The sequence below is a fragment of the Molothrus aeneus genome, chromosome 3 (genome assembly GCF_037042795.1).
Source record: "Molothrus aeneus isolate 106 chromosome 3, BPBGC_Maene_1.0, whole genome shotgun sequence".
Classification (NCBI taxonomy): domain Eukaryota; kingdom Metazoa; phylum Chordata; class Aves; order Passeriformes; family Icteridae; genus Molothrus; species Molothrus aeneus.
Window position 1 is genome coordinate 20,692,637 of NC_089648.1, and position 25,139 is coordinate 20,717,775.

At 39.4% G+C, this 25,139-nt stretch overlaps 1 protein-coding gene across 1 annotated transcript in view; it reads right to left on the bottom strand.

The window, feature by feature from the left end:
• Positions 1-25,139, bottom strand: part of RPS6KC1 (ribosomal protein S6 kinase C1) — an 85,064-nt gene that overhangs the window by 29,182 nt on the left and 30,743 nt on the right. The window contains exons 8-10 of the mRNA XM_066546436.1: positions 18,581-18,699; positions 11,116-11,208; positions 336-383 (exon numbers count right to left, since the gene is read on the bottom strand). Of these exons, the coding sequence (XP_066402533.1) occupies positions 336-383; positions 11,116-11,208; positions 18,581-18,699 (260 nt within the window). The remainder of the gene's footprint in view (positions 1-335; positions 384-11,115; positions 11,209-18,580; positions 18,700-25,139) is intronic.

Here is a 25,139-nt window from a genome sequence, read left to right on the forward strand (position 1 = left end):
CACCTTTGTCAGAAGTCCTGAGCCACCAAGACTTTAGAGATGTTTTAAAGCAGCACATGAAATGTGTGATTTTTTACCAAAGCCTGCAAAGGTGTTGGCCTCAATAACCAGAAGTATCTCAGGTGACTAAACCAGCACATCTGAGCACTAGGGATGTTAGAGAGAAAGGAAAGAAAAGGAATGCAACCAAACACCGACAAAAAGAATTCCAGGGCACTTAACATATATTACCATAACAACAATATATTGCAGGGATACCTCTATAAATTACATACAAACTGATCTTTGTGTGCTGGTGTAATTTCAGAGGCCATAAAATAAAAGATTTTACTCACCTTCAATATAAAAGTCTGCTGTGTTCTAGTGTCCATTACAAGCAAAACCTAAGCAAAAAGTAATCAGAATTTATTTAGGATTCACAGGAGTAAGCGAACAAAACTTCTCGTTATAGTTCCTAAATCTAATGCTGAACACTCTTAAAAAGAAATTATATAATCAATTTAAAAATTAAACCCCTGCAGCATACAGACTTGACAACCAGTCTTTTTTTTTAGCAAAAAAATGACTGAGGATCTAGATCTCTAAAATTAGGGTAACAACAACAAAAAAGAGGATTTATTTAAAGAGAAAAGTGTGGATGGGTTTGCTGCAGAGGCAAGAACACCTACAGCTGCAAAGAGCATCTCTGCTAGCAGTGCATCACCTCTACTGAAAGCACTTTAAACACAACAATGAGAGAAGCACTAAATAGCACCTACACTCCTAGCAAGCTCCATTTGGTTACGCGTAGAAAACAAACCAAACAAAAAGATATATGTGTATATACATTTAGGAAACTGCATCCTTAGAAAGCTGGAACCCTCTGCCTTCAAGTCACCCTGCCCAGGAATTAAGTGTTTTCAAACCCTAAGAACACAGATGTGCTTGAAAAGCACCAGCTGCAAGACAGCCACACAAGCAGCACAAGCTCAACCCTCCTCTAGGAACAAGAGTGTGCCCTTATTGTTTATTTACAGCAGACATTGTAAGCTTCCAGTATAAATATTCACATACAGTTATAGCAAAATATTTAGGCTGCAAAATGAAACTCCTAAAGGGCGTCTCTCCCTTGCTGGCACTGGGGTTACCTAACACTGGGTTGAACAGACAAGGAGCAGTGAAGATCAAGTCAGAGAGTCAAAGACTTCTTGCAGAGGAATGACGCATCAGGAGCAACAAGGCGTCATCAGGTGGCAGAAGGAGAACAGCACCCAGCCTCCCCGGGCTCCCTGCTGCGAGGGGCAGCAATGCAGCCATGCTCTGCTGTCTCTGGATGGCAGCATCCAAAACCTACTTCTCTCCCCATTGCATCTCAAACATCAGAAGGAGAACTGAAGTATTTTCTAATCATTTCTCACTCACGATATTTCACCAAAGTAAACGAAGTCACAGACTCGTCCCCATTTCAAAGACCTCCTCTTTTACTAGGGTTGCAGACAATTTTAAAAGCTTTCTGTATCTTTGAGGGGGAAAAAATATCAACAGAAGTTGGTGCTACTGAGATTCTTTTAACAAAGGAATGACACACAGTTTCCATTTCAAGGGCATGGTAAGGAAAGGCAAATATTCCCAGTCTTTTGAGATGGCCAAACAACTTTTTAGGCCTCTTACATAGGGCTTCCAGAAACAGTGGAAACCAACTCAATAAATAACAACTGCAAAACTGGTTTTGTTATCCTTGCTTAACCAATAGGTGTAAAATTAAAATTAAAGAAAAACACAAAACCACACCAACCAACCAAAGAAAATCAACAGAACAAGAGAAAAAATAAAAGCCACTTTACAAGAAGATGCCAAAAGAAGATAAAAATGGTTTGGAAACATGTATGTGTTTACAATCACTCTCCTTCCTCTTCTCCCAAGTTTGTTTGCAACTAGACACTGTTCACATTGAGGCAATAAATACGAGAACATATGTGATTTTTTTTTAAAATGTGCCCTTTGACTGTCAATATCTCCCAAACAGGTGTTGGCTAAATGATTATAAATTGGCCTCTGGATACACCTCTTCAACTGAGCCGTACAGGACTGGCGATAATATAATTAGACCTAAAAACATCAGGCTGGTGAATGCTTTCCATCTGTTTGGCAATAATGTTTAGTTAACAATAGTCTTTAAAAGAAGCACCTTCAACTTCAGTTCTTAAAGTTATTTATAGGGCCATTCTTAACACACCAGCACTCTTGCTAACAAGAGCTTTAGCCACTTGGAAATTATTAGCCATACAGCTGTATATGAAAAGGAATGGCAGCATTTAACATCTGTATCTCTCCAGATTTACAAGCATCAACCTCATTTAAAGTCATTTCTTAATGAACAGTTCCGTGGTCTGTATTAATATTATAGTTGCATGCACAAAGATCATAAGGAGCCAAACATTTTTTTAATACCAACAGTAGGCCAATCAGTAATGAAGCTGTCAGCATAAAGGACAGAATAATAGCTTCTTTAACCCTCAAACAGGATTTGTTCATTTGTAGAGTAGAAGACACCAATTTAAAAACTGCTCATGGGTTTGCTCACCTTTATAAAGACAAAAATCTAATTTGGTACTAATTTGATACAATTGTCTTTCCAATAAAAGGCTCCTAAAGCCATCTTTTATTCCATGATAAAACAACTGCTATAACTAAAACTGTCATGAAATAATTACCTTTGATAGCATACCTTATTGCACAAATACAATTAATGTATTCCTCCCTTTCATTTTTCACACTTGCTTATCAGCACTGTATTAGCATATGGTGCAACAGAAGAGATTACTGAGCCCTCTCCCCCTAAGTTGAGGTACAGAACCACCACAACCAAGGCCAATAAAGCAGGCAGCAGCTCCCTGTAGGGTAACTTCATCTGCTGCTATATTGCAGCATCAACACGAAAGCAGCAGCTACACTTTTATACCTGCAATAACAACAACTATTATCCCTGTGCCTTTGAGGTTAACTACCTGCATGGACTATCCAGTGCAACCGACCAGCTCCTTTCTTTTTGCTTTCTATCAAGCATCCTCCCTTCCCCGAGTGACTAACACCTCATTTACAGCTCCACTTCCTTTTAGGGACAATTATTTCTTTGTTGATTCAGTACCAGTCTTTGGGAAGACTGTTTACTTCAAAATGGACTTCAAGAAGCCCAGGAAGAGCCTTGAAAGTAACTTCAGAAATTCATGTAGTGATGGTCCATTTGGCCCTGGCAGACTGCAGACTTTACAAATCAAAATTTGTTGCAAGGGAAAGCAGCCTGCATGCATTATTACAAAGATGTGGTTTAACCAGTTTCTCCCAAATAATTAAAGGACAACATGAATGGGGAAGTCACTATCAGAAAGCTATTTCAGGAAGGGGTAAGTCCAGGAAAGAGAGGGTCACAAGTATATTTGCTTGAATGTTTATCACTCACCCAGAGCAGAGAAAGGTCAGCAGCTCTTGGATGCATTACAACACTGCTGCAGAAGGGCACAACTGACCCAGGTGCCAACTTACTCTCCTCACCTCATGTTTTACAGCCAATTTATAGACAGCAGTGCACCAAGCCTCCTGTTTGCATTCCTTCACACTTCCCTCCAGTGGCAAAAGTGGTTTTGTAATTCTAAGATTCCTTTTTAAAATGCAAAGTGACAAGTCTTCACCTTAAAGGCGCGATGGGACAAAACAAGATTCCACAGAGCATCCCCTGGGACAGAGCTCTGCTATTCTCCAGAGCAGATCACACAGAGATGCTGGCATTAGCCAAGGTTGCTTCATAGCTCACAGAGCTGACAGAACCTCTTTCACCGTGTAAGTTGTAATATTTAACTTCTCCTAACAACAAACTGCCAGCTGTAACAATCACCATCCTGTCTCAGAGAGGAGGGAGAAGAAGGCACAGCAGGGCACTCCTGGGCACTGAGCAACTAGACTGTGACACAAAAGGAGACAAGGCAAAATCCTATTTGTAATACTAATGGATGAACAGAGTCAAGGTCCACATATCATGCTGGCTCTTACAGCTCTGTTGCTTACTCATTCTTTCTCTATTTTTTTGCACTGATGACAACCTCAACATGGCCAAAAACACTGACACACAAATAGCAATCACCACAAATAAATATCTAATGTAAATAAGTGTCTTCAGCACAGACATCCTAATTTTGTACAAGCACTGGAGCTCTCAGGAACCTCCCCAAAAAAAAGTGAACACAGCAGCACTGCATGACAGCATCTCAGTAAAGTGCAGACAGCAATACCCCTCCATGATGCCAAATAGGATTTCCTACTTGTGAATTTTTTTTCCTGTCCTAAGTCAAGAGTTAATTCTGATGCTGACAGCAGCTACTTAAAAAAATTAGCTTCTTAGATTTGATTTACAGTGTACCCAACAGCTTAGAGGAAAATAAATTCAATTCAATTCAATATAGTAGGTCCAATTAATTGGAGAAAAATAAAATAAAACCTGCTTGGTAAATAACCATAGTCTAGCTTTAAGAAAATTGTTCATTTTAAGATCCTTTAAATGCACAGAAATTAGCAAATGTTTCAGTATGCTAATTTTTTTTAATTAAAAGATATTTCTGCAGTAAAAGCTCTTTCATATGCACTACTGATTCTTCATCAAACGTTAAGTTTCCAACTTAACACCAGTATAGCCGGTGGCAGCCTGAAGGTTTACCATCTGCTGCCACCCAAAGTCACGGTGGCCACCTTCAGAACATATGCATCAAAGCCCTGAGATAAGAGACTGAAGGAATACTGCAGAAGTCAGCATAAGGGGGAGCACAGAGCCAGGGGCAGGCAACAGGCAAGGCACCAGGAAAAGAGAACATGGTGAACCAGCAGTCACCCCAGCGAGCAGCCAGCCAAGGTCACGGGGGACAGCTCTGGAGAAGGAAGGGCTGCTCTGAGCGCTGCTCTCCCGCCGGTGGCTTTAACACCAGCGCACAAATCCTGCCACACATTTGTTTCCCCAGTTCCCCTTCCTTTTCTGGGATTTCCCCCCCCCTCCCTTCTTCCCTTCCCTGCCTGATTGTTTTCCTAGTTTCTGTTCTTCCATAGCACAGAACATACCTGTGCTTTTTATTTACTGGAGCAGCTTTTAACAGTAATCAAAACAAACACGTCAACACACTTGCTTACAAAAATGTGACTTTAAGTTCACTAACAGAAGTGAAAAATAGCTCATGCCCGATCAAAGAAAATTGAGTAAGATCTCTTACTGCAGAATCAGACAGCAGAAAGGTTTCCAAGACAAACCACAGCTAAGGGATTACTTTAAAACCAGCTCAATTTTGTTATTAAATTGCTGCTTTACACTGAAAACACATCATGTAAATATTGCCACCAGTGGGCCACCTATTAACTCTGGTCCTTATCTGCTAAACAAATGTACCCTTATCATAGGATAGACACTCTAGCTAAAGTCCTACAAACTTGTATATACATCAGATGATCATCTAGGATTTTTTCTCCTGTGTTTACCCCACCAGCTGGAAAATGCTGTAGTGAGAGATGACAAGGAATGAGACAAGTCATCCACCTGATCCCTGGCATGAGTATTTGGGACTGCAAGAAAACCTCAGCCGGGGCTGGAGCTCAGCTGGGTGCTGCACCCAGGACACAGCTCTGTTGATGGGCAGGAGCAGGGGTGCAATTCCTCCTGCTCTCCTCAGCTGTGCCGGCTGTCACAAGGCTACCAGGATTAAAAGATCTACTTAACACAGATTTATTCTTGTCACTTTTCAGATTACACCACCCAGACTCTCACTCATCTCCCTCTGTCGTTACAGAAAGAGATTACATTTGGCTAATATGTACGAAAAATGTGATTATTCCTTATCCTTGTACCTGTGCAATATGAATTATCTTCAGTTTGCAATTATTCCTCCTTTCAAACCATTATTCTAAGGAACTTACAGCCTGTATATTCTATGACTTGGAATAATAGTGTACTTATAAGACAAATGGTGCAGCTTTAAATAATGAAAATGCTAAGAAAGCAGCATATATTCAAATTCGAATTTTTAAATTCTTTGAGTGGGTTGGTAACAGAGAGGAAAGTCCATTTTCCTAAAGTAAACTAAAAACTGGCCAATAAATTACAAATGGTGAAATATTAACCTAGAAAATATAACTGGCAGGTTTTACTAATGAAAGCATTTTACAATATGAAATGCCACTGGCATCCCAGAGTAATTGCCTGGCACAAATTATGTATTAAGCAACTTAGTAACAATTAGGAAGACAAACTTATATAATCTTGGTTTAAAAGAAAATATCTCAATAATTTATTTCTTTCTGAAGGCCAGAAGACATATAGTATAGCCTACAGAAGAACATTCAACAATGTAATTTCTTTTTTCTAAAGGCAAGGGCAAAATTTGCATTACTCTACCAAATCTCACTCAAGTCAAAAGAAATTTTAGTGAGACAAACAGGAAAGAAGCTAGAGAGAAACAAGGGTTACAACAAACACTGAGAAATGCTCAGATTTGTGTAAATGGAAAGATTTCAGGAAAACAAGTGGCAGGGGTTTGGGGGCAAGGAAGAAGGGACAGGACCCTTTCTAGCTGGCAGAGAGACTAGGTTTTAAAGTTGAGCAAGCTTTATTACTTGGGGCTTGAAACCTGACAGTAGCTTAGGAATAATCCCACAGCAGTAGGGAAAGGAAGGTGGTGAGCCAAGAAATCACTTTCGACAATAACTCTGTAGTTGGTTTGATTTTGTAGGACTTGGCAAGCCACTTAAGAAACTAAAAGGTTATCAAAACATCAAACCAGCTCTTAAAAGTTTATTTGTATGAATAGTTACTATTATTACTCAGTTTCAGATTTTCAACGTTTTTCTACTGTTATTTTCCATTCTGCCTGGTTTGTATGTACATTCCAGCTCCCTTTCCCCCACACTTCTTAGGCACACACAGCCACTCAGTCAAATCTGTAAGATGATCTAAAGGTGCTCACAGAGTGCACCTGAGAGCCAGGGGAGAGAAAACATCTGCTACAGTCAACTCAGTTTCACAGCTGCAACAGTCTTTAATCTCACCTGACAATAAAAGGCTGAATATTTAAGTTCCTAACAAACACTTACAGGACATAGTTAGCTATGTCTGTTACTCAGGCACAACACCACACATGCTGCCATAAGTAGGGACTATTCCTCCTACCCCTCTGATTAAATTTCATTAGAACTAGCCATAACCTGTTTGAATTCAACCCTGGGTCTGCAGATTATGCATGTGAAGTTGACATATATTCTATCTATTTCTGTCTTTTGGCACTTTCACTCATTAAGCAGACAAGTAGTGATCACACTTTATAAATAATTAATAATATTAATTTGATTCTCCTGCGTATTTTTAAAGTCACTTCACCAAAATGTACAGTCACCAGAATTAGGAGTTCTCAGGACAGCATGGAAGACAAAAACCCCTTACATTCACAATTAACAGAATTGCTTCCATTTTCTAAAAAACATTATCTATCTCAGAAACTCCAAAAATAATTTTAATTTTACCACAAGGCCCTGATGAGAGTATGTGATTTTGTTAGGTTTCACAATAAAGCTTAACAGTGTATTGAACAACAAGCTCAAATGCATGGACAGCTGTGGAAGAACTGAACACAGCCAGTGCCAGTACCGACAGTGTGCCTTGATGGGGTACTGGGGAGGGGATAGAAGAGACATAAAAGACAGCCATTGGTTACAGAGGCATAGTTATTACTTAATGCACTCTGCTTTCAAGGTGAATCTTTAAATTGAATGAATCTAAATAACAGAGGGTTCTAAAGAATAAGAAATTGGGTTTGAAGCAGCATTGTGAAGGTATCCAGCAGCACCATAACAAAGTCGTTTCTTCAGGGGCCGGTTGTAGCTTCAAAGGAAAAATTTGCCTAGGGCAGAAACTCAGCACAGAACCTGCAACCTTGATTTTTAATTAGGCAAATTTTGAAAGCAAAACTCTTCCCTACTCCAAAAAAAGAAGTTTCTTACTTTAAGGTACATAAGATGATAAAATAATTGATCATGTGTAGTTGGTGATAACAACAGCTACAGTATTTAGCTATTTGTTTCCAATGCAGTACCTCTGGTAACATTAATAAGAGCCTTGCTGCCCAAACAGCAGCACCTCACATTTCACAAGGTTTGCAGGACAAAAGCCACCTTTACAATTAGATTACACCACCATTTTCAGAAACCTACTCACAGGCAGGCTCTTTACATATTAAACATATAAAATACCTGCAAACACCACCTTGTTACCTTTTGACACCATGAAGTGAGGAAACACAGCAGCAGCAGAACTCAAAAAAAACCGAATGGCTTCCTCAAGGAAAATATAAGTCCTCATTGGTCTACTAAAATAGTTAGATTTATACTACAGCCTTTGCATGAGAGCAAAAGCAGAAGGATGGGAGGCAAGGCACATATGGGCATACTTCCCTGAATTTTCACAATAATTTAGGGAGCATAATAATGCTAAGATGTCTAACTCTCAGATTTAGCAGAAAAGGGTCAAAGCAACAAAAATTATTGAGGTGACGAGGAAAGTGAAAGGGCAGACAGGGAAAGAAGGATTGCACATTGGGAATAAACTAGCCTAAAATTAAGTATCTAATCATTCTGCCTAGTCTAAAACAGTTTGAAAAACCCAGAGTTTCAGGTAGCAACAAGCATTTTGTCCATGAAAATGAAGCCAATTCAAAACACTTGAAGAGGCTTCAAAAGAAGAACAAAGAGTGACATTACTCTAAGGGAAAGCACTGAACCTTTCAGCATTTGAATGAGGGAAGGTTAACAGCTGGTTTTCTCGAGGCAGCACTGTAGCAGGCAGACACCACTCTGGGCTTCAGCAGTGGGAGAACGAGTCTGCAAATCAACCAACACCATTTTAAGTCAGTGTGTTTAAGCCAGTCTTGCACAGGGTTAGTCAAGCCAGCAGTTACAATGCCAGTGGCCCATTACTACCCACACCTATTTTCTGCTGAAACCAAAGCAGCTACCTTAGGGTTAGAATGGAAGATTATTTTCAGGCAAAACTCTGCATGGTGCTGAATCAGTTACAGCCTTGTGCCCAAAAGCATAGCATCTTCAATGCTGGCCCTGAAAACCAAAATCCATTTTAGGAACAAGCACGCTATGTCATCTACTTGGCTGCACCAAGGATACTTACACATTGACTGGATTTCTCCATGATGAGAGCTTTAGGGCATATGGAAGCAGAGAAGGAGGGAAATGACAGTGATGGTGAGGAAGGAAGGGAAATGGTGCTTTAAACCAAAGGCAGGGACATCATCTACAGCTCACAGATACATCTACACACTTTTGTCTCATATTCATATGCATTTTGTGTATGCATTATAAAACCAAATAAAATATTCTCTGGGCTTAGAGCAGGTTTTCATTTGCCGCCCAATTTTACAGACCCCTAAAAATATATGCTAAAAAGCAGCATACTCAGGATAAGGCTAAGATTGTGACGTGAGAATCTGGAAGAAGGAATGCAGAGTACAAAGACACCTGAAAGAATCTGGCTCCCTTTTCTACACAATAATTAAACATGAACTCTGAGCCCTATAATACTGCTTACACAGGAGCATTCCAGCTGTGTGCAGCTACTCCCTGCATACATCTTCAGCTCAGAGAATCCTGTGGTTTTGTCATCATTAGAACCCTGATTCTCCCCAATTCTGCTTCAAAGATCTGGACATGTTCAGCTCACACCTGGGATGCTTACTGAAACTGCTCAGAGAGAGCTAAGGAGACCTGGTACCACCAAGGGTTGCAAAAGCTTCATTCTGGTCAAGCATCTTTTCCAGTAGCTGTTCATTAGCACTACACAAGAATGGAGATATTGAGAAAATTTTTCTTGATCCATTTTCAACATTTCTGCAGGCTCACTCTGTCAGAATAATTCACAAAATCCATGCACACTGCATCCATTTAGTGGCTACTAACTTAGTTAGCACCTACTAACAGGTGCTACAGATAGGTGGTCTTTCCAACATGTCTCTCTGATATGTATACAGAGTGGAATACAGGCTAAATTCTGTACTTACAACTGAGGAAAGAAGATACAATGAATATGAAGTCAGAGCTTAGAAAACCTTGTGTGCTATAAAAACAACCATAATACCTAATGTATACAGCCCCCTAAGGAGAAGTTATCAACTTATGCACACAATTACAACGAAACAGGCAAAGAAAAACAAAAACCAGTCCCAATAGCTAGGTTCAGTCCAACAAGAAAAAGCAACCAAGAAATACAGACCTCAAGGGATGAGCCACAGGTTTTTGATGCACGTTACAAATGCATAAATTGACCATGCATCAGTAGCTCATGCACAAACTAGGGACTACATAAGGAACTATCAAAAGGCACAAGGGATTTGGCACAGCAAAAAGGAAACGAGCCGTTACAGTCTGCATTAGCCACTGTCACACTGCTGAATAATGCATCATCTTAAAAGTATTTGGTAAGGTGATAACTAATCAGCATTATCAAAACAACCCAACAATTCTTCTGGTCTCTTAATTAGGCTTGCAAAAAAATCCGTATGGTCCTTTACTGTTTACAGACGGGTATTATCCTGGGATTCTGGAAGACATTATTTGCATGACTCCAAAATAAGCTTGGCTTCATTGCTGCTTCTCTGTCTTGGCAAGGGATTTCAATTCTGAATTCTCAGGGAAGGAGAACAGTCGTGTGTGTCCCCAGCTCCCATTTCAAGTAAGAGTTCAAAAGTAAGAATTTCTACCATTCTGTATTTTCAGTATCCACCAGACTGTTCAACTGAAAACACATCAACTTGTCCTTACCCCAGAACAGCAACCATGATTTCATTTTTGAAAAACAGGCCCCATCCTATTGAATGCTACCAAACATGTACCTTATCCTTTAGCTCAAATACATTTTGCATGACCTTACATGAATTGCTTAGATAAAAGCCTTTTTTTCTTCTACTTTTGTTATTTTAAAGTGCAGATGCATTTGAGTCATTTTCCCCTTTTGTTTCATATCCTTAAGATCCGCAGCTTCAAAGACAAAATGTCAGCATGCAGTCGATTTATGACTGAATTCTTGAAGAGACACTGAAGAATTACCTTGTCAATCACCCCAAGGACTCTGAAGGTCTTCAGTTCCTCGGCAGGGCTCCTTAGGTTCCAAGAGGGCCTTGAACTTAGTGATCCTGGAGGCTAATGGAAGATATCAAAGATTATACATCAATCAGGGTGGTACTTGAAGGAAGACTGCCTGCTGAAGCAAATGCCAGGCCGAAGGAAACTAAATTTATCATAAATCAGAGAGACTGAAGATGAAAGGAGAAGTTTTCTGTTTGTCCTTAGTGGGGGGGGAAAAAAAACAACTTGCAAGTAAATAAAAGTCAAGATAACACTGAAAACAAAAATTTAAAAAAGAAAAAAGCAATGAATTTTTATATTTTCTATGCTTAATGGAACCCAGAAATTGATTACTTAGTTCTTACCACATAATAATAATCAATCAAAGCCTTACAGGTATTCTGGGTACAAAATAATTCAGAGATCACTGAGGAGGAGAAAGCAAATTAGAGGCTTTTTAAGCCTGAAGAACATAAAATATAGAATTATAAATGGGGTTCTCTTGCTCTCTGGTGAGCTGTATGAAATCTTTTTAATAATAAGGTGCACAACAGAAATGATTCCTAAAGCTGCCTTAGAAAAAAGTAACTAGCTATGTATCATCAATCTAGAAATTAACACCACACCAAGAAAATTGGCAGGTGCTAACTATTCAAGTAGTTAATATGCTAATATACATAGATATTTGTCCATACTATGTTTTGTAGTTTCTCAGAGCAAATTCAAAGCTTGCATGCCAGAGGGGGAAACAACATTTCAATTGGAAGTCTTTTGGGACAAAGATCAACATTTTAAGCATCCCATATACCTCTGGCATGTGAACAAATATTTTCAGCAGTTTCTAGTTGCCAACTGAGAAAATTTATTAGATCTTCCTCCAAAAATTCAACACATAGCTTCTAGTAGAACCACCGACCTGTATCTCTTCCTCACAAATAAGGCAACTTCATTTGCAGAGCTGCTGAATGCCAAACTCCTTTGAAACATAACCTGGCCTCCCCAAGTAGATTTCAATCACACAAAGGTGCAAAGAAAGAGGGAGGTCAGAATTCTGAGGCAATATTTAACTGCTATGTCACAAAGGAAAATGGTTGGTAAGCAAATACACTGTGGATTAAATGCTTAAGTATCAGGAAAAAGCAAAAATTGCTCCCTTGTGATGAGAAACTCCAAGATCCTAGCAATTTCCTGCCACCCTATTTTTCCCCCCTCAGGCATCCTTACTGTGCTACCCTCCAAGGCTAAAGCAACTCCTTGAAGCCTTCCCCATTCACTCAACAACACTCTCTCCTTCCAAATTCCTTCCTAAAAATCAGTATGTATTTAAGTACTTATTGCCCACAAAATCCAAAAGAAAGGACCATAGATACATGTTCAAAAAGCTTGGAGAAAAGTGTGCTTTTCTGGGCTCAGTGTTTGGGAGTTTCTTAGTTATTTTCTTTTTTTTTTTTTATGGATCTGATAATTGTGTTGTCACATAAACCCTGCCAAGCAGGAATACCAACAGCAGTTAAGAGAAAACAGCCCAGATTCTACAATCTAAAACTAAAGGCTTTAACAGGAAGAATAAAAACTCTACTTGAACTTTTTTCTCCAAACCTAATTTCAGTTCCACATTTCAGTGAGCTGTTGAAAGTATTTTGAGAGTAGGCAATTTTTCTGCAATAATGAAAAACTTCCTTTGAAACAAAGAGTTGTGCTAACACAGTTTATTCATGACAAGATTTCAAAAGCATTCTAAGGAAGACATTTAAAGGAAGAGAACATTTCCTAATCCTCTAGACTACTATAAAAGACTTTCACTTCTATCTGCTTGCTATTACATTTTATAACCATTCTTCAATAATCACACTTTTAATATTTTCTCTTATGAATAACATTTCAACCATGAATTAAGTTCATACATCTCTGCAGAAGTTAATAGTTGTCTAATAATGCTATACAATCAGATTTCTGCACCCATCCTGTCCAAAGAGCCAAAAAGACCCAGTATATATATTTTAGGTCTTTCTCTAAATGTGATCAGCGGTGGCACAGTCAGTAATAGTGTGTATACACACTGATTTTTATATGTGTGCTCTACAGTCACTTCTTACCTTAAAGGGATTTACAATCACATCCACAGCTCCCAGCAGGCTCTCCATTTTTATCAGTTTTGCTCTTTACAGTTCTTTGGTTTCACTGTTTCAAAAGTCTATTAGAAGAGCCCAATGATGGGAAGGCATCACATTCTGTTGTGAAGCAGGCTGGAAGCAAACTCTAAATTCCCAGAACAATTCCCAAAACTACAGCAATTAAGCACTCTATGAAACAGCCTGCTCCTCTGAATAGAGTAAAAATCCAAGCTCAGCATCTAGGCAGCAAGAAGAAAAATAACTAAAAACCCTCACTCTCATCAAAAAACAGAGGAACAAAAAAATACAGGAAGGAGGATAACAAAAAAAAAAAAAAAGCTTCATTTGCCTTTAGAAATGAGACAAATATTCTGAACAAACTGTCAGGCTACCTCTGTCTGCAGAAGGCCTTCAGCAGCCTGTCCAAATGCTCAGCATGCTGCTCAGGTATCCCTGGATCTTCTCTGTTGTGGTCATGCCCTCTCTATTTCCAGACTACACTCTGAGCAGCACAGCTGGATTTATCCAGAGTTAGGACAGGCATCACCAGATCTCCTCCCACCATCACCTTTAACCATGTGTAGATTTCCAGAGGAAAAGGCTGATGCTGATTGTGATGCTCCTGCAAGGATACCCAGCAGCCTATGGCCACTGCTTGCCTTTGGGAAGCTCTGGTTCTGTAAGCTACACGAGGAACATGGGCAGAGCCCTTGCCTCAGCTTTGGCATCACTGCCTGCAGGGAGAAGAGCAGAGGGAGACAGAGAACTCCACCAGTCAAGTAAGAGAAAGGGCATTCCATGTTAACCTCACTTAAGGCAAGAGCACTATCCCTAGCCCAGTGACACAAACACCATTTGATGGGAAATCATGGAATATCCTGAGTTGGAAGGGATCCAGCTCCTGGGCTTGCACAGGGAAACCCCAAAAACCACACCATGTGTACATCCCAGGCTGGGGGCACCCCAGCATCTGTGGTGGGGTTCCTTGCACCCTTTTCCTCCTGGAATGCAGTGAAACACAAGGAATGGTGGAGTCCTGGTCCTTCCTTGGTTGCTCAAAGCAATCCACGTGCTCAAGCAGTGATGCCCCTTGCACTGGTCTCTCAAAGCTTTCCCAACACAACTGCTGTTTTCCCTGGATTTCCCTCTAATTAAATATTTGATCTTTATTTTCCCCTCTTCATCCTTTCACCCAGAAAGCTCTGCTAATTTAGCTGCTAATGCTGCCACCTTTGACATCAGTCACCACAGATCCTCAGGATAAGAAAAGAGAACTTTCATGTACACCAGTGCAGATCTGCACATCAAAATGCAATCTCCCCTTGCCACTCAGAGATCTGAGTCTGATATTTCAATATCTGTCTACCTGTAGCATAGGCAGATCTTCACTTGCAGCAAGGAGATGCCTTGTTTTGATGCAGATACACTAGAATCTGCCTCATGGCTGTGACAGTGCTTCCAGCTCTCCTGGTATGGCAAACATCCTGGCCTCTTCCTCTCTCTGCACCAGGAGAAAATCAGGTTGGTTTTCTGCCTGCATCTGAACCAGACAGAACTACAGTGTGCTTCAGGAGGCCTCAGTGAGCACCAGCTGGGGAATGCACTTTTCCTGAAGCTGGGACACACCTTGGATGTGATCCTAGAAGTTGAGACTGAATCTCTTATCTTAAATTTATATCTCACAGAACTACAGCAGTGCATTTTCTTTACACTTCATGTAATTTTCATGCACATTTAATGAGAATTTTAGGAAGATATCTTATGGAAACCACAAAGACTGCTTCTTCTGTTCAGGCATCAGGCTTGCATGTACCTCTTGTTACTAAATTGCTTTGAAAAATCAAAAATAATTGACATTGCGAAAAAGACAACAGCTTTCATAATGGTGCAAAAAGAAACAACTCTGAATATGCGAAGTTAGGCATAAGTAGAATCAGAACTAATTTCAAAGAGGGAATAAAAATATGCTTTATAAAAACTACCAAAGTTAAAACTGCCCCACAGCCTGTACAAGCAGCTGTGCTGGGCTTCGCAGCTGACAGCTATGCAAGACTCCAGCTTTCTGATGGTCAGGCCAGTGGGATTTAGAGGCTGTTGCTGCAGCTCCCACTCAGGCTTGGAGATGGCTCCCCAGAAACACTACTAATAAAGGGGCAGAGGAGAAAATGCAGCTTGAGAATCTGCAAAATGACCCAGTGCTGCTCTTACACAGTGCTCTGCAGCACTTGTCCAAGACACAGCCCTTGAGGCTGCTGTGCTGCACCAAAGGAAGAAGAAGAGGACAGCATTTGCTGCAGGTTGTTTTTCCAGAAGGTTCACATGCCTGTTTAAAAGCTCCAGAAGCTGTCTCCACACCTACTCTTATGGGTCACAGCAAGGCTTTTCTCAATGTTTACAAGACACTCAGATGAATCCCCAGCTCAAGGGCACAGCTGAGTCAATTCCCTATCTTTCTTTTAAGCCCTCCCCAAAACCTTTCTTTAACAATGCCAAGGATTCTCCAAATACCATCTTCTTGTGCTCCTCTCTCGACCACTTGAACTTGCAAGCAGCAGGGTGGTTGCTAAGGATGCTATCCTTGAGAGCTGCACTGCTGAAAAGTAACAAAGTAGTTGTTCTTCATTCGGTTTCCATGACATCAAAGACAATTTTGCTTCTCAGCTCTAAAATACCAGACTTTTGCCTCTTTAGGGAGATTTGGAAGAGGCGAAGGCCTGGCATTTCCAGCCACAAAAGAATGGCTCACTTCCTCCTTGTCTGGGCTCCCAGAGAAAAGCCAGGTTCTGTGCTTTATCTTCACCTGGTGTTCAGATGGCAAAGGGCACATTTAGTGGGCACAGTCTTTTGAGACTGCTGCAGGTGGCTCAGCACATGGCTGGCATCCCAGGCCTTTGGGAGATCTGACAGGCTGAGAAGTGCAGGACAATAACTGAACCTGCACTTCTGAGCTTACCCCTTCCCTTGCTGGACAGTTCTCTGGCCTGATGGAGGAGAAGGAGGTAAATTTCCATGTTTAGGGCACCACAGGAAACACAAAGCCAGCTCCAGCAGACAGAGGTGACAAAGCAGTTCTGCCCTGTGACACAGGTCAGGAACAAGAGCACTTTGCCTTAAATGCCCATGCCCACTAGCCAGATCTCTTCCTCCAAGGTGCAAATGGTCTCAGCACCCCCACTGCCCATGGCATTCCCTGCAGTGAACCATGCTTTCCATAACAAAACTGCACTCTGCCACTCCTAGCAGGGGTCCAGGTACTGCACTAACTGTGCCCATCATGCACGTAATGTCTTTAGGAGAAGGACACAATGCACCTGCAAGTTGCCACTGGTATCTCCCAAGAATCACACTGCCTATAGATGGAGGTTCTTCCAATGCACTTATCACTGTCCATATGGAGTGGAATAATTCATGCAAACTCCAATATATACTATCTTGGGAAGTAAAAATAATAAGCAGTAAATTAAGTGCAAGAATTCAGGCCTGCTCAGCAACCAACACGTGGGAACAGTCACATTCCTCATTTTCCTTAGACATTCAGCAAAAGCACAGAGCATGACAATTCTTTGTGGTCTCTACCACTACCTTCACAATAATTTTGGGAGTTAAGTCCTTCTCCCAGGTAACTTTCAGCTATGAACAAGAAACAAGCTGGTCCTCAACACAACCATCATGACCCATAAGCATGACCCATCCGCCCTCAATATCAGCAAATTCCAAAATTCTAAGATAAAAGTAAAGTTTATGCATTATGAAGAGCAGCAAATAAAGGACATTAAAACACATGTACAAACTTTTGGAAAAAACAAGGCTAACTCATGGCTGCATGGCCTTTTTTGTAAACAGGAGAATCAGCCAGGTGCAACACTTTGTAGAAAACAAGATTTGCCATGATTTGTCAATTTTGAGTTTCAACACAGAAGGAGAATGGTTTTTTATTCTATCTGCTTTTTTTTTCTTGTCTTATCCCAATTAAATCTGCTTTTCTTTGGATCTGCAAAGAAGGCATGTGTCTTATTCAGTACAGCATAAAAGAGGAAATACTTTACCTCTCAAGCTCACACAGAAAAATGCAACCTATTTCTTCCTCCTTCTCAACCACAGTTAGTTTTTAAACTTATAAAAGGCAAAAATAGGTTGTTCGTGGATTTTTTTCTCTTGTTCTTCAGTTTCCAAACACACTGAGGATTCCATTCAATATAGCTTCTTCCCCATTTTCAGGGGTGTTTGACCCAAAGAAAGAATACCTAGTAGGAGTTCGTATCTGTCCAAAATATTAAATTGTTCAAAGTACAGTTCATAGCAACAGCAAGACTCCAAGCCTGACAAAATATATCCCATTTGGAACATCCTCAAAATTGTACTTGTGGGCTCTCAACATGAAATAATCTACCCTTAAAAAATCAGTGTCTTTGCTTTTTAAATTTACTTATTAGATAGACAGCTTTTAGAAGGCTTCCAATTTTTGCAGCAGTTGTCTCCTTAAAGCACTTTTAGATCTGTGCAAAGTAAGAAGCAATAATCTTCTATCCCTTTTGTTATCCCTTGATATTAGAGAGTCAGGAAGTTTGCAGCTTTTATACTTACTGCAATAGGGCAGTCATTGACAATAACACAGTTTAACATGACTGCAGTAAAAGTCTAAAGTAGAAATAGATAAATCCTAAAGGAACTGTTTAAGGAAGGGCAAGTTAGATATTTATGGAGGGTGTCTTAGAACAAGCTTTGTTTGTCTGTTGTACAAGCACAGATGAAGGTGTTCTGTTCAAGAAATTAGCCCAGAAACTTCTCAAAAATCAAAAAGGAACTGATCCCACAAGCATATCCAAGAGAGACATTTCAAAGGATCAGGAAGAACCTTTGCTCTGTTTTGGACTTGTTCTGTGGAAAATTAATCTGATCCCCACTACCCTGTGCTTGACTCACTTGTGATACATCACTATGTGCTAGGCTAAAGAAACCAACAGGATTCTCACTCCCCACAGGACCATCCAGCATTCTCATGGAAAAGTCAAATGAAATGTTACACTCTAGAGTGGTTTTTTCCTTTATCTTTAGATTCTTCAGCATGATGAAAAATGTCTACATCATCAACCATGAGCAGTAGGAAAGCATATGAAAAGCAGTCCTGTGTTAAACCAAGCACTCCTCGTAAAATTATGAAGAATCAGAAAGAATAGCAACTTAACAGAAACACAACATCAAAATACTCCTCCAGCCTCCCAAAAGAGAAATTCTAGACAGCTTTTGAACCTTAAGCTAGAATATGCTTTGCTACTTAATTATAACAAATTCTGAAAAAAAATTAATTCAGAAAAAAATTAATTAAAGCCTACCATAGAAACAGATGCATCTTCAGAGGTTTTATGGTAGAGACTGGAAATTTTTTCAGCACGCATGAGGTATTCTGCAGTCTTCCTTTTTACTGCTTCTCGACGAGTTGGACTTGATTCACCTCAATGGAGAAAAAAAAGTCATGTTTTCTATAAAGAGAGAGGTACTAAGTAATCAAAGCACATGACTACTTTGATTCTACCTTTGTGATTTCCTTTGGGTTATTCATAATCAAACCTAAAGATACACATCTTCTAAAAATCCAGTACTGTGATCTCAGAGTTCTACAAAAATAACAAATTAAACCTTGCTATAGACTACAGTAAATCAAAAGCCTTTCCTAAAATTTCTGTTATTTGGTATATGTTCCTATAGTAACATAGATAAGAACTGAAACAAACCACTGATCCAAACCCTGCGTTCCAAAAAGCAAAACCAATTAGGAAAGACAGAATAAGATCATTACAGCAAAACAACAAACTTATTTTTTCCTCAGGCTCTCGCCCTGTTCTTCTAAACCTTCTGATGTTTGCATTTTTTAATAGAGTTTCTCACACACTTTTCATGTAAATAATAATTATTTTGCACTACTTTCTAGAAGAGGAGAGAATTAATAGACTGTTAGTTTAACCAGTGTGGTTGGAGAAGTAGCAATTTCGTCCTCCAATCCATAGTTACTTTTAGAATTCTGTAAGTATCAAAGTCCAAAAATAAACGTGCTTTTTTGCCTTAGACATCTCAGCATGTGAGTGTTGTTCATTTCATGTCATATTGAGACATCAGGTGTCCAGTATGGACTCTCCTAATTATACATGAAGTCTAGAAATGCTATTGAAAGCAAGAAGGCAACTGAGGAGAGGCACTAAGAACTCCTGCTCTCAGCTTTTCTATGCTAGACATTCCTTGCCTCTTGTCTTGGGGTAACATGGGAAGAAAGCCATAAGCACTTGCACCAACTACTTCACTTTCCAGATGGCTAAACAACCAATGTATTATTTCTGATCTACCCAAACTCTTAGTGAGAACCACATGGCACCACACAAACACTGAATTCACTCTGAAGCTTTCAGTTTGGTTTAGGCGTTCACATCCTGAGCGATGTATTGCTGTAACAGACTCAACCTGTGATGGCAACACCCAACCAACCTCAACCACCCAACAAAGATAATAGACTGTGAGACACAACTGTTATAACAGAGAAATGAGATTATTATGCTGAAAAAAGACAGGGACAACTGTCCCAGAAGAAGACTGAAGGACAGTAGAGACTTGATATGGCCCTGACAGTCTCTCCCAGCCCTAACTGAGGCCATCCAAGACTTGCAGAAACAAAGCCTTGACTGTGACAGGCTCTGCACTGCCAGGTGCAAGCCAGCACCTCTCAAACCGATGCTCAACAGGGCAAGGAACTGCAAGGATATCTGCCCAACAGCTACTCCACATGAAAGACAAGGCAAGGAACTGGAGAGGCAATAAATTAAACACACAAATACACAAACCCCAACCAACGGCAGATAACAGATATTAACAAAGACTGGAGCTTGTAAGACGCTGATCACCGGGCCATGAAAGGAACCGAGTGCAACCTTGAAGGAGTTCAACCAGAAACTTTGTAACTGATAAAAAAACCAGGATTATTGTGGGTTATCAAGAATGAGTCTCATAAAAAAGGGCAAGTTTATTATGGAATTTCTGATAGAGAACTTACTGTGTGAATGCCTGCATTCAGAAATTACTGCAGGAGGTTTTCAGGAGGAAATTGTGGCAATGTGTAAGACATTGTGAGATTTTCAAGGACAGAATTAAAGATAGGGGTCAAGGTGGATTGTTTTAAAATAGAGACTCCCATTCCTTTCATATCACGACTAGAGACTACCCAAACACACAGAACCATCACACCCAGACTCCATCAAGAGTAAGCAGAAGAGACTTTAGGTCTACTCCAAGTTCTGAGATAAGTGGTCGCTTGTAAATTTTACTATCCACCTCACAGCAGGAGGAAAAAGTGATTGTTCACTCCTTGAATATAGACACAAGACCGCTCTGCAAAAACCTTTGCCTACACTTCGTTTGAGACAGACAGAAATTCAGTGCACTTTCAGCATACAATATTATGGATATTTATCAATATCTCAGTAATTTCTCTCATTCTAAAGGCCTAGGGAAATCTTGGTAGAAAGTTCCCTTCATAAGACTGTCAGTCTTATGCCCACCTAGGATAAAAAAAAAAAAATAGCATCACTCAACTCTTTGAAGTTGGCATTATCAAAAGAGAGTAGATACACAGTATTTTTTTCAATAAGCCTGTGTTGCAATTTCCTAAAACAGGACTAACCCTGGCTTTCATCTCTGCAGGTAGTGTGAAAGCACCACGAAACTTCTTCGTGCTGATGCACTGGTGAGCACCCACGTTCTCTCAGACACACCAAGTGGCAGCTGCTTGGGGAAAGCAAGACATCTGCACAGCAACAATAAACTCTGCAGCCAGCATTTCCTTCAAGCTGCTAAAAAACTGCTAGGTCAGTGTCTAAGGCTATCATAAAAGTCAAGCTTACTGCTTAATTGTTAGTTATGTGTATTTAGTTTGGATGTTTCTTGCTTTTTTCCAATGCTTCAGTAATTTTACAGTAATTAAGGCAAACCAGCTAGGATGTCCCCTCAGAGCTGTCTTTGTTCTCCCTACTTTCACAAGACATTAATTCCAGTTTTCCTTCTACTTTTCCTTCCCGAGTAATTTGTTAAATAACCTTTGCAAGCTGTTCCTCTCATTAAAATCTTCAGCCATAAAAAAGGGTGTGAATTCAAAAAAATAACATTTATTCAACAAGTTCTCGCATTGTATTTGTGGATAAGATCATTAACAGTTCAGTCTCTGAATACTTTAACAGGTGGATGATTGAGAATTAGGTTCATGGAAATAGGATTTTGGCTTTTTATTTTTTTGCATTAATTTAACTAAGAAAATGTAAAAAACTACATTGCAATACAAATTCCCATTTAAACAGCCAATATCTCACAAAAATCTGTAAATAAATACAGGATATAAATTTAATAAACAAGTGAATGCTATTTAAAAAGCCTCAAATACAGACAGTAACAGTAAAGACCCCATTAAGCTAGAAATAATCTTTAGCATTTATGCCAAATTCGCGGTCATAGAACTGTTCACTTAAAACCAAATAAATCACTAAAACACATTACTAGAACAAATCCTTATATCTGACAGATGTCAAAGCTGTGATTCAGACTCCATGGGTTTTTTAAAATGCAATGTTACATTTTGCCATGAAATATTGGTTTTGGTTAAGCAAAATGTATTTTCAAAAGCATCAATTTAATTTTATAATAAATCAGGAATAATCATTTATTCCTAGTTAAGAACTTTTGATTTAAATATTGTGGGAGCATACTGAGCTCCTATTTCCATTCTGTGGTTAGCTCACAATAATCTAAAGAGGTATCTCTCTAATTACAATTTAAACTTGAAAGGCATTTTTCTTAAATGCCAGCAAACAGGAAATGTTTAAACTGTGTCAAAGCCTTTGATGAATCTTTACAACTGCTCATAAAAGCTCATCCTGCTTAAAATAATATTGATTTTTCATTTATTTTCCTAGATACTAGAAGATTTATGTTTCATCTGATCAGGATCAAAGCTTCTCCCCCCTCCTGATCACTGGGATTAAATCAGCAATGTCATTTTACACTTTTAAAAACTACACTGCTAAAGCAAGATATAAAAGTGCAGCAAGGCTGATCATAGGGACATTAGAATAAAGACCCCTCAAGATTCCCCATTTCTCTCTCTCTCTGCTTTTGCTACAGAGCAGCTGTGCCTCACACAGATTCACATGAATGAAAATATTAAGGCGAGAAACCACCCACTTAGTTTATTTTCCATATGACTTTCCTGTAATTATTTTGTAAACTGTTCACACAACAATATATAAAAACATCTGCAAAAACAGGTAATTAATGTGTCAAGCCAAACTAATGCATTTTTTATGGTGTCCATGCTTCGTCAACTGTAATTATAACTCTTTTTAAGCAAATGATGATGTGTTTGTTGCAATGTGCAAGTGGTTATTTTAGATGCTCTGTTTACTATTACTGCAAACAGAATATAAAAACTCTACAGCTACTTTGTTGCACATATAAGCCTTCATCCACACACACAAGCAGGCTGCTCCCTCATTTCCCAAAGGCTTTGCCTATTTCAAAGAAGTAAAAATATCCTAAAATGAAAATTGGCTTTGGAAAGGCTGACCAGGCCACCCACTGACCAAAGTAACAGTAAGCCAGGATATCAGGACAGCAGCCAATGATTTAAAATTTGTTCTTTAATTTATATTTCTAAAGACAGCTCAGCTACAATATATTTACAAACATAGATATTCCTAACAACATTCAAATGATTTTGAGGGTTTGACAGAGGAAAACCACAAATATTGGAATAATTGTACCACTGAGTTCTATGACTTGTCTGATTGTTTGCCCATAGTGCACTGATTTGAATAAAAAACACAAAGAAGTACTTCCACAATGTATAGCAGTGGCATCTGGAAAACTAGCAATATTTATGTTTGTCTTCTGCTCAGAGTCTTCACTCACACTTCACAGTACCTCAGAAGAGGACATACCTTGGAGAGATCAGCTAACTCAATGCTGAAGTGTTCAGCTCAGTTAACTGCTCATTCACACATCAAATCTTCTGTAATTCTATCATATAGTAAAATTACCAATGCTTAGGTAGTAACAGCAAAAAGCTATTGAAAGGGGGCCACATTCAATAAACTTAGACAAATAAAAAAAATTGGGTCAGTAAAGACCGTGGACAAAAATCTGTCCTTTTTCCTCAAATAATCTGGGATACTACAAGGAGAACACATCTCAGATGCATAGAAGTGCTGTCAAAGTTGGTCTGGTGTGTAACTGTTCTCTTCCAAGGATCCAGGATGAAGTCATGGGGAAGATCTGTTTCTCTCTGGATGATATAGTTCTAGTTGCCACTTGCTACTAACATATTAAAAAAAAAAATCATTAAATCATTATATGTAGCACCCACCCAGGAATTCTAGATATCCCTTCCTTTGTGCCTGACCAGTTCCAAATCACCCCCCTCAAGGTGTTAAGAGGTTTTCCTCAGCAAGAGTTAATCTGTCAGGGCAACACAGGTGCACTCCCTACTTAAGTAGGTGGGTGGCCAGGACAGGAATATTTTCACAGAAAAAGTATGCCATAAAGTTAGTATTACCTGTCCCAATCCTCTGTGACCTCCTCTTCCTGCTTTTCTCTCAGACTTACTAAAAATATATGTGGGCTGCCTTCCTTTAAAGAAGATATCAGAAGAGATTTGCTCCAGGAAGGAATATCCTCTTGCAGAACAAGCTACAAGGAACTTGTACGAGACTGCCTGTTGTGCCAGCCCCAAACTCCACGTTCTTAACAATTTAAACAGTAAAACTTTCTCTAAATACTGAAATCTTCAATGAAACATTTATAATTGCCAAATCTAACAGCTATAATACCATTTTTTATTTTTAAAAGTTTCTTTATCTTCTTCACAGTCTTCCTGCACATATCACCCAGCTGGATTGCTGAATTTTTCAAAGAATTGCTCTCTATAAAAATGCAAGGGAGTAAGCCTTAAAAGATTTATTTCTTCTCACAATGAAAAGAGGTTTAGCAGCACCTTCCTTATTAGTGGGTAGCCCAGCTGTTATTTTTGCCTAATTGGTTCAAGAGGACCTCTGTTCTTCTTAGGGCAAACACTTCTTACATCATGTGAAGCAGACTCCTTTGTCCATATTAGCCAAACAAAAGCTCAGGCACACCGTAAGTGACAATGCGACTCATAATCCAGCACGGGTTTGTGATGACTTTGGACACTGTTTTATAACCCCAAAATTTATTTCAGGAAGGGGAAAAGCTGCTGATTTTGGAACGAGTCTCCACCAACTTTCACAGGAGGGAGGGTAACCTTTAATTTTCAAACAATTACTTAAGTGAAATGTGGCAGGTGCTGGGGTAGACGGATACTGCAGCATCAAGGAAAGAGCTATAGATTTGAGCAGCAGGTGGGGCTTGGAATTGTGAAATAAGACCACTACCTCATCAGCTCTAGTACGCTTTACATTATATTAACAGCGAGTTACTTTGAGGTGCTGATCAAATTCTGAAGCTGAAAAAAACCCTGTAAATATTAAATAATAAGACAAAGGTTAAGCCCATTATGATAAAACAGCTTGAAGTGATCTTTTTTTCTCTTTTTATTTTTTCTTAACATTTTGAGAGAGACAGAATTTATTAAGATGCAACACATTTATGAGAACCATTCTTTCTTGCTTTTCTGAAGATTCAGGACAGTACTGCACTCTATCAACCAAGAAGAAAAGCCACTTAAAAGTTATACCTTTCACACTAAAGCATAAATTTGTGACAGTGAGTGAATGCCTACAAATTCTTCTTCCAATTTTCCAGTGTGCTGGTAACTATTATGTCCATAAGTTACTTACATCATCTTCACTGCAGGTTGCCTGAGACTCTTAGAGATCTATATTT